The sequence below is a fragment of the Medicago truncatula genome, chromosome 3, assembly GCF_003473485.1.
Source record: "Medicago truncatula cultivar Jemalong A17 chromosome 3, MtrunA17r5.0-ANR, whole genome shotgun sequence".
NCBI classification, from domain to species: domain Eukaryota; kingdom Viridiplantae; phylum Streptophyta; class Magnoliopsida; order Fabales; family Fabaceae; genus Medicago; species Medicago truncatula.
In genome coordinates this window covers 52060913-52071439 of record NC_053044.1, presented here as the reverse complement: position 1 = coordinate 52071439, position 10527 = coordinate 52060913, and the positions used below count along the sequence as shown (strand labels likewise).

General features: G+C 33.6%; 1 protein-coding gene, 1 long non-coding RNA gene and 1 other non-coding gene across 3 annotated transcripts; all 3 read left to right on the top strand.

Annotated features, from left to right (window-relative positions):
* Window positions 1-128: 128 nt before the first annotated feature.
* Window positions 129-4434, top strand: LOC11429932 (eukaryotic translation initiation factor 3 subunit B). The gene is made up of 12 exons (XM_003603192.4): window positions 129-290; window positions 371-554; window positions 639-873; window positions 960-1106; window positions 1529-1657; window positions 1765-1893; window positions 2006-2089; window positions 2163-2287; window positions 2373-2571; window positions 2703-3235; window positions 3393-3501; window positions 3796-4434. Exons 2-12 carry the CDS (start codon window positions 433-435, stop codon window positions 4132-4134), a joined length of 2151 nt encoding a protein of 716 aa, XP_003603240.2. The 5' UTR covers window positions 129-290; window positions 371-432; the 3' UTR covers window positions 4135-4434.
* Window positions 4435-6832: 2398 nt separating this feature from the next.
* Window positions 6833-6986, top strand: LOC112420598 (U4 spliceosomal RNA). Its single transcript, XR_003010769.1, has one exon. It is a non-coding gene; the product is annotated as a U4 spliceosomal RNA (small nuclear RNA).
* Window positions 6987-9803: 2817 nt separating this feature from the next.
* Window positions 9804-10447, top strand: LOC120579324 (uncharacterized). Its single transcript, XR_005645118.1, has 2 exons — window positions 9804-10070; window positions 10155-10447. It is a non-coding gene; the product is annotated as an uncharacterized lncRNA (long non-coding RNA).
* The last annotated feature ends 80 nt before the right edge of the window (window positions 10448-10527 follow it).

The following is a 10527-nucleotide window of genomic DNA, read 5'->3' as shown; positions in this document are numbered from 1 at the left end:
AAATGGATAAAAAAAAATTGAAGGGTAAAAAATGGAATGGTTTTTTTATAACAATTTCATCGAGGAGCAGTGTGATGGGATAAATTAAAAATTCTATAACATCTAAGTTTGATTAAGTTATATGTATTTATTTTTTTTACCCGAGCCCAATCCAGACACATATCCATTTGGAAGAGCCTCCTCCAAACCCTAAAACAACAAAACATCTTTCTCCCCTTGCGCTCCAGTTGCACTGAACTCTACCGATAGCCGCCGTCAACAACCAAACCTGGCTGTGCCGTCGGTAAACGGTAAGAATCCCTAGACTCTCTTCACTTTCTTTCTTTCTTTTCCTTTCCACATTAATTTACTCTTCATCTCTCTATTATAGATTCCATTTCACTGCGACAACACTAAAGCTTTACGGTAACATTATCACTCGCCACCGCAATCATGGCGGATGTAATGCTAATGAAAGAAATTGAAGACAAAGCGTTGCTTCTTGGTATCGATCTATCCTCTATCGATCTTGATTCCATTCACCTCCCTCCAGGTGACAACTGCGGAATCCCCAGGTATATTAATCAATGCTCTTTCACGTTAATTAGAACCGTAATTTGAGATTTTATGATTCTCAATTGTTTTTTTTTGCGATGTAGCGACGATGATGTTGATCAAGAGGAGAATCTGGAGTTTGATTCTGGATTTGGCAATATTATTGTAGTGGATAATCTACCCGTTGTTCCCAAGGAGAAATTCGAGAAGCTTGTAACAGTTGTTAGGAAAATTTATAGTCAGATTGGTGCTATTAAAGAGGACGGTCTCTGGATGCCTGTTGATCCCGCTACTGAAAAGTCCTTAGGTTATTGCTTCATCGAGTACAACACTCCTCAGGTAGATAAATGGTCTTTTTTTTATGTCGAATTCAATGTTTGTTTTACCATTGGTTTGATGAGGTTAAATTGCAATGGCTATTTTAGGAAGCTGAGCTTGCTAAAGAGAAGACTCAGGGATACAAACTGGATCGTTCCCATATATTTTCTGTTAGTATGTTCGATGATTTTGATCGATTCATGAAAGTGCCAGACGAGTGGGCTCCTCCTCCAAACAAGGAATATGCTCCAGGGGTAATGATTATATCTCTCACAGTTCCTTTTTATGTTTCTTGGTGTTTATTGTAGTTATACCCTGAGTTTTGTTTTGTTTCAATCGACAATTGTGATAATTTGAGACCATCATATTAGGATTATGGGAGACCTTTTTTTAATTTTATACCAAAAACATATAGGCACCACTTTCGTGCTACTCGATTCTGTTATATAGTAGTTAGATACTTAGAATAGATTAAGGCAATTTCATGTTTTCTCATGGACAGCACTCATTGTTGAATTACGAATATGATTGGTTTACTTGGTAGATACCTCAATGTTCGATCAACATGTTCTTAAATTTGGTTATGACTTTTGATTTATAATTTAACATCTTTTGCTATGAATTTTAGTAGCCTTCTATGTTTAGTGATTGTTTATGGTCTTTATTTCTCTCAAAGGAAAATCTGCAACAATGGCTTACTGATGCTAAGGCACGAGACCAGTTTGTGATTCGTGCTGGTTCAGATACGGAGGTTTTGTGGAATGATGCAAAGCTTTTAAAGCCCGACCCTGTTTATAAACGTGCTGTAAGTGAACATTATATATCAGTATCTTGTATTATTTTATATTTTCTAGGTCCCTTTGATCATTAATCTCTTAATCCCTTTATGGTTATCTTATTTTATAATTACAGTTTTGGACGGAGAGTTTTGTACAATGGTCACCTTTGGGTACTTACTTGGCAACTGTTCACCGTCAGGGGGCAGCAGTTTGGGGAGGTGCTACCACCTTCAACCGTCTCATGCGTTATGCACATCCTCAGGTTATTTTTTTCCTGAGTTTTCATTTTGTTTTTTAATACATTACTTTATTTTCGTTAATATTAAATTATTGATATAAATATACTAATATAAATATATGAATATAAATCTCAGGTTAAGCTTATTGATTTTTCACCTGGTGAGAAGTATTTGGTAACTTATAGCAGCCATGAACCAAGCAATCCTCGAGATGCTAATGTGAGTGTCTTCTTTGTTGTTTCATTTTGAGCTTTTCGTGACATTGTACCTAACTACATCATTCTTTCTCTAGAGGGTTGTGATCAACATATTTGATGTGAGGACTGGTAAAGTGATGAGAGATTTTAAGGGAAGTGCTGATGATTTTGCTATTGGAGGTACTGGGGGTGTCACTGGAGTGTCATGGCCTGTTTTCAAGTACATCTCTCTCTCTCTCTCTCTTAAATATTTAGCATATATCATATGACCAATTTAGTGATGAATTAGCATTTTTTCTTTGCAGATGGAGCGGTGGAAGAGATGATAAGTACTTTGCAAGGATGGGAAAAAATGTACTGTCTGTATATGAGACAGAAACATTTTCTCTTGTTGACAAAAAATCTTTGAAGGTTGAAAATATAATGGATTTCAGCTGGTCACCGACTGATCCAATCATTTCACTGTTTGTTCCTGAGACAGGAGGTGGTAACCAGCCTGCTAGGGTAAATTTATGTTTTCCTTCCCTTCTATGGTCATGTAATGGATTAAGTTTTTGTTTTACTCAATAGCCTTTTCACATCATGTGTGTATGTATTTATTTATTTATTTTTAATCTATGTTGATGTATTTGTAGGTAAGTCTTGTTCAAATCCCCAGCAAAGAAGAACTCAGGCAAAAGCTTCTTTTTAATGTCAGTGACTGCAAGATGTACTGGCAGAGCAATGGAGAATACCTTGCTGTTAATGTTGATCGATATACCAAAACAAAGAAAAGCACATTCACAGGCTTTGAGCTTTTCCGTATAAAGGAACGTGACATACCTATTGAAGTTCTGGAGCTCGAGAATAAGAATGATAAGATCATTGCATTTGCTTGGGAGCCAAAGGGACATAGATTTGCTGTTATTCATGGTGATAACCCTAAACCTGATATTAGTATCTACTCAATGCGAACTGCTCAGAACACTGGCCGAGTTTCAAAGCTCACTACTCTGAAAGGCAAGCAGGCAAATGCTTTGTTTTGGTCACCAGCAGGTCGGTTCATTGTACTAGCAGGGTTGAAAGGTTTCAATGGACTGTTAGAATTTTACAATGTTGATGAGCTTGAAACCATGGCTAATACTGAACATTTTTATGCAACTGATGTTGAATGGGATCCAACTGGAAGGTATATTATCTATCCAAATGTGTGTTGTATTGCTTACCAGGGCAGAAGATCATGGATAAATTTGTGCAAAATCAGTCTAAAATTTATAATTAATTGTTGCGACTTTTGTTATTTTACTGATCCCATGTTTATATTGGTTATCCATTTTATACTACAGGTATGTTGCAACTGCTGTAACTTCAGTTCATGAAATGGAAAATGGATTCAATATATGGTCTTTCAATGGCAAACATCTTTATCGGATATTGAAGGATCATTTCTTTCAGGTAATTTTGTTATGATTTGTTATACTTTTTATCTGTGTATTACAATGGTCCAAAGAATGACTTTTGGATGTACAATGTTTATATGGGGTTATAGTTTTTTGACATGGTATTGTGAATCCATTGTTGGCCGTAAAAGTTTTTCTACATGCAGATTTCAGACTAAAGCTGTTGTTAAATCCCTTGTTTCCAACAGCCTTTTTTCAGTAGCTTTACTATTTATTCTTCCCACAAACCAAAAATTGCTGTACAATATTTACAATGTTCTGTAATTTTTTCTTCTTTCAATATATACAGTTCTTATGGAGACCCAGACCAGCTTCTTTCTTGACTGCTGAGAAGGAGGAAGAGATTGCAAAGAACTTGAAGAAGTATAGTAAGAAATATGAAGCTGAAGACCAAGATGTTTCATTGCTGCTGAGTGAGCAAGAGCGTGAGAAGCGTAGGGTCTTGAAAGAAGATTGGGACAAGTGGGCCAATGAGTGGAAGCTGTTGCATGAAGAAGAGAAGCTAGAGAGGGAAAATCTGAGGGACGGAGAAGCTAGTGACGAGGAAGAGGAATATGAAGCCAAGGACATTGAAGTTGAGGAAGTAGTCGATGTTACCAAAGAGATCCTTCAAGTTGAGGAGTATTAGCCATGTTTTCAAGAGTGAGGTGACGAAGTATGTAACTGGCTAGTTCATGGTATCAAATCATTTTATTCAGTTATCCTAGTAGCTAGTTGGGCAGTGTCCTTTGTGTTTATCTTTGTAGACCCAATTTTGTAGTTTTTTTGTTTCTTTTTTTGATAAAGGAATTCCCTTTTTTCTCATAAATTTGAACGCGGGACAGTTTTTGTATTACCCTTTCAGACACAAGTCTGTTAACTCATCATACTTTTGCCATCTTAGCACTTAAATGCTAGAAGAAATTTGTTTTGTCCGATTATTGTTTTACAGGCCTATGTTATCATGGATGGTTTTACATATTTCTTTCTATTCTTTTCCATTTGTCTTCTCAAGGATTGTGGAAAAATTATGATTTAACAACCATGCCTGTTATACAAAAATAGTTTGACCAGTGCCCTAAACCTGATTCTAAAGCATGGAATTATAATTGGTATAGGTCAATTCCTTATTTTTGTCTGTCTTATTATGTCATTCAATTCCCAAATCTTCATAATGGTTCCACATAAACCCAAAAACCAGTGAGGCAAAATTGCACCAATTAATGATCCATCTCAAATTCCCATTTCAAGGACTCCGATTCACATTTAGACTCTCCGGACTAAAGTTAATCTATGCAAGTATTCACAGTACTCCAAATATAACGAAGAATGACCATCTCCCTAAAACTCTATTTCAATCCTTTACACTCTTCCAGGTGTGTAACTTTTTGTGAGAGATTGGGTCTTTGAAAAAATGCAGAACATATGAAAATTATGTGTTGATGTGGGGTGGGTATCTCTTGAGTATTTTCCCTCTTTTACCCTCAAAATACGGCCATTTTTCTCTACAGTCCATCGTTTGTGCCATTAGCTGTTAATGGGTCTGACATTTTGAAACCCCTAACGTAATTACATTTTAAGAAATTTTACTCAATACCCTACATTTAATCGCCATATCCCCCACAAAAGTGAAAAATTCAGAACATTATTTAAGAAACTTTAGTTTTTTTTATTTTATTTTTAACCTAGTCTATACCATTGTTTCTTTTTTGTTTTTGGAAATTCACATGGTTTGTGGTGTAAGTGGAATTTTAGTTCAAATGTATGATTTCTCTATCGTAAGAAAGACCGAAAGAGGTATGTTATTTGAACATCTATTTGTGGGATAACTTTTGTAATAACCAAAGATATACAAAGAAAAATAGACATTAACACGAAAACCAAAACAATAAAGAGAGAAAATAAAAACATAATGTGGGTATTTTTTTTTTTTGAGCAAACATAATATGGGTATAAAAAAGAAAGTTATTACAAAAATTGTAATAAAATAGTTATACAAATATCATTTTCCTTTAAGAAAACATGTATATTAATCAATTCAAGACATGTGTCAAACACTTTAGGTCACATTTGCACAGAGCTGCAAAGTAAGGCCTAGATTCTAAACACTAAACCTATAGGAATGGGAGTAAGTGGTGTTAACTGTTAACTGTGAATACTGGAATTTGATATGTAACGACTCAAAATCAAAATCTATTCTTCTGTCAAATCTGTTCTGTTCCTCATGTATGCTTAGTCTTTTATTTTTTTTGGTTACAAGGCTAATTAAAAGAAAAAAGAAAGGAAAACAGGAAAAGAACAGAAACAAACTAAATCCTAAGGAACAAAGTTCCCATCTCATCTGTGCTAAGCAGCAGCAGCAGGTTTTCAGGAGGAGATGAGTGGACAGTTAAATCAACATATATTGTAGCCCCTAGCTTCGCCATAAAGTTCGCACAATGATTGCCCTCTCTAAGCGAGTGATGGATGGAGTAATTTCTGAAATTCAGCAGGTCCTTAATATCTTTTATTTGATTTAAGAACTAAACATCAATTATTTTCCCCAAAAGAAAAAGGAACTACACATCAATAAATAGACATTTTTGTACAGATTAAATTTGACAAAAGTGTATTTTATAGGAACAAAAATGTATTTAACTTAATTATTTGCTTTACTGAGTTGAGCCTGAGTTTTGGTTTTGGTTTTATTAGTAATGTCCAATTAAGTTAAATATATGTTTATTGTACAGTTTTCATATCATTATTCTGCAAAGTGTGTCCTTTTATTTTCCTTCTTTGTTCTTCTTCTCCTCTTTGATGTCTCTATCCACATTATCAGGGCACTAATAGTAATAGATAGCTAACTTTGGCAATGCATGTTGTGGGATTCCTTATGCATATTGTAGATTAGCCTTGGGCCATGATGGATAGGAATTGAATAACACAAGTCCACGAATTCTCTGCTGTAACACTGTAGTTCAGAAATTTCAATTCCTTTTTTTGTTGTCGTTACAATCAGAGATTCCAATTCTATCTCCAAAATTATGAGGTGAACAATGGCATAAAGCTTGAAGTTATATTCTTTTTGTTTAGAGAAATGATAGTTGTCTTACAAGTTGTTTCTAAAAATGGTTGTTCAATTAACTTTTGTTTATTTTCACTCTTTCATAACATATATACTACTACAACATGAGAAATTATATTTTAAAGATAAAGACAATAAAGTGAATACTTAATTTTTTTTAATAAGATATTATTACTATAGCTCTTATCGCTTGTAATTATAACTTTTTTTTTCTCTTAAAAATAAAGTAACTTTTGATAGATTTGTTTATGTTGAGTGTATTGCTAGTGTTCTATTACCAAAGATCTTTGTGTTTGGGGGCAATGACACAGCTAACGAGCTTTTAACCAAGGCGTGTCTATTGCTGCTGGTTGAAAACTATTTTCAAATCCCTTCTTAAGCTTAAGACAACTCAAGTCTTTGAGAATTACTGGAAGGACTCCCTTTAAAGTAAAGTCCTACATAAAAAATATTCCTACACCTGAACATTTCAAATATTTTTTTACCAAATGTGTCCCACAATAACTCTATGCATGTGTTTTGGAAAATTTCAATTTTGCAGTATGACCACATGCTAAATGCAAAGCTCCAAATAACAACTTCAAAATATCACGATGGTTTATGTCATTACTCTAAACCACACATAGATTATGTCATTACTTTTCAATAATATTCATTAGTTTTATAAGAATAATCAAGTAAACCTAAAAAAAAATAAAAATTAAGAGAGTGAATGTCCTTCAAAATAAACGCGGCGTAAAAATGAACATTTTGGGTGTTAATTAGGGAAAAGACTATTGTGGATGCCCTTAGTTTACATTTACACATGTTCCTTGCCTATGAACTGAATAAACAATTACTAGATTAGATAGATCTTAATGGAAGCAAATGTAGTTAAATTAAGGATTAGGGCTTGGAAAGGGATTGGTATCCGTAAGAAAGAAGACAATGAGGGTGAAGTGAAGTCTTGTCACAATGTCACAGCTCATGGGTGTAATGCCAACTACAAGCGTACGTGCTTTTTTCCTATTACCATCTCAGTCATCACTGTTAAGGGTGGTCCTGTTAATTATCTATGCAACTTCGTGGCCTTTATTGGAGACTGATTTCAATTGCTTGACAAAGACACAACTGTGTGCAAAAAGGATTTCAAGCATAACGATTGTAATAATTTTTAACTATAAATTATAATACATATACTGACCAATTTGGCTAAATTACAAAAATAAGTTTTGACTGTGATAAATTTTTTTAAAAGCATAACAGAGTATGTGCATTGTGCACAATATGGTTAATTGATTCCTTTATTATTTATAAAACAAAATATGAAGTTTTCTTTTTTGACAGGGTATATACATATACGAAGTTGACTTTTGACTTTTAAGCGAATTGGTTAACCATCTAGTACTTATATATTATACGCCACCAAAAATGGATCCTTCATGTGCACATTGAATTTTAGTCTTATATATCTTTTTTTTAGGGAAGTCTTATATCTCATTTGTTGAATGGAAGATGGTGTATTTTAAAAAAGGATTTAGATCACTAAAGTGATTAAAATAAAAAGTGAGATTATTTTTCTTTATTCCTTTAACAAACTCATTAGTTTATTATTTAGAGGGGATTGCTTATTTTTCGTTTTTAAATTAAAAACACTATAAAATGTGTCTTAAAATGAATCAAGTGCCATCGAAATATTTTATGAACATTTGTCATGTCATTCATTCAATTTTTTTTTTAATATATATAATATTATTTGTTCCCCATAACTTTAAAAATAATCCTACTTACATGTTAGACATTAAAATTTGATACCGCTTCCGATCATAATTTAAACATGATGACAACTAGGGTACCCATGGAAGAATGGTGGGTAATTTACCCTAACCAATACACATTAGCCACATAAGCACATTTTTAAGTGGTATCCATGAACTATCTTAACCCCACCAACAAATTGCTCATTTTCATTGGTTGGTGGATAAATTATCCACCATTCTTCGAAGGTAATCTTAAAAAAAACCTTTAAACATTGATTTGCCATGTTAAGACATTTCAATCTCTTTTTTAGACCCAATAGAACCATGTTTGTTAGGGTTGTGTAACTAATATATAGAAAGGTGAAAATTACGAATGTTTAAATACTTTTTTTTTACTTTCATTCTCATCAATTTTTTTTTTCGTTTCCTTTTCAAGTTTTTTCCCGTTTTTAATCCATGCAAAAATTTTACTGTTTTTTTTTTCATCCTTTAAAATAAAAAATAAAATGAAATATTAAAAGGATCAACGATGATTGGATCTAAATATCTAACCGAAGAGATCCTTTATTATAAAAGCTAGACTTGGTTGACTATCATGTTTGTCCTAATTCACCCTACTTTGCCCTAATCACTAGCATTTTTCCCTCCTAAACATGTACTAATTGTTAATCTAATCCCACCCGTTCAAACTCTATTTTCACACTTGATCACACTCGTTGATTCAAACTCTGAAAATGTTCTCTCATATAACTTAGTTAATGCAATTGAAGACGTATTAAATGCTAATCAAGTCGGCCAACAACCCCCTGCACTAATTGCTAATCTAATCTCGCCCGTTCAAACTCTATTTTCACACTTGATCACACCCGTTGATTCAAATTCTGAAAATGTTCTCTCATATAACTTAGTTAATGCAATTGAAGACGTAATAAATGCTAATCAAATCGGTCAACAACTCCCTGCACTAATTGCTAATCTAATCTCACCCGTTCATACTCTATTTTCACACTTGATCACATCCGTTGATTCAAACTCTCAGCCGTAGATATCATATAGAAGCGAACATGTTTGGCCTAATTTGCCCTAATCCCTAGCATTTTCCCCTCCTAAACATATATTTATTGCTAATCTAATCTCACCTGTTGATTCAAACTCTATTTTCACACTTGATCACACCCGTTGATTCAAACTCTATTTTCAAACTCCTCATTTTCTCTCATATAACTTAGTTAATGCAAATTGAAAACGAATAACACACTTTTAATGCAATTGAAGACGTAGTTAATGCTAATCAAGTCAGTCGACAACCCCCTACGTCTCAGCCGTAGATCCCATAACAACCCCCTACGGGTCAAGCTAGCATCTAGCCCTAAACACTCTAAGTTTTCCCTCCCTTGATATCATTTAATGTGATCATGAATGAGAATAAATACAAATAATGACAAACATGAATGATAATAAATACAAATACCTACAACAATAATTACAAGAATGTTGACTTCTATCACTCCCAACTAACCATTAAACACCCAAGCATTTATCAGGACCTTTGATATACATTTATGTAATGAATATGAGATTCAAACTACCCAATCATCATCCTCTATGTACACATATAACTATGATTCAAACTCTTCATTCCACTCTATATATACACGTGCGTTGACACCCTCCTTTGTTTGCAGTTTACATACAGCTATAACGAATTCTATCAACGTATCATCAAACCTCTAATGGCTGAACATGATGTTGAAACCATGTTGGTGTTGCATTCCTTGAAAGGTTAGTAATCTATTTATGTTCGATGTTTATTCTGCGTGTTCATTCGGACTTTAAAATAACATTTTTTTCTTCATGTTTTTACAGCTCCATTGGATCCAATTACGATCAAAATTGTCCGTGTGAAGGTTGAGTCCGTCAAACAAAATTGAGATTGATTGCGTGTAATTTGCATTTGTGCAATTTTGGTCCTGTTGGCATTTTGCATATGTTCAAATTGCAACTTCATTCAATGTTGCTGAATTGTTTTTATTTTGGTTGCAAGTACTTTTAGTTATCATATAATGCCTTTATGTGAATGGTATTATAATCCAAACTAAATATTTTATCAATCCTCATGATTTCGTTTGTGTTATAATCGATTTACAATTGTTGCTACAGATCCAGTTTTCATTGTTATAAGCTGCAACTTAATAGCAAATACCGTATTATAAGTTAGTTTGGTAAGTGATGATGTTAA

Bases quoted from the DNA above. Each gene is read 5' to 3' on its own strand.
- LOC11429932 (XM_003603192.4), top strand. From the start codon at position 433: ATGGCGGATGTAATGCTAATGAAAGAAATTGAAGACAAAGCGTTGCTT. The intron at 1,658-1,764 runs GTAAGTGAACAT...TTATAATTACAG, and splicing joins ACCCTGTTTATAAACGTGCT to TTTTGGACGGAGAGTTTTGT. The intron at 2,090-2,162 runs GTGAGTGTCTTC...TTCTTTCTCTAG, and splicing joins GCAATCCTCGAGATGCTAAT to AGGGTTGTGATCAACATATT.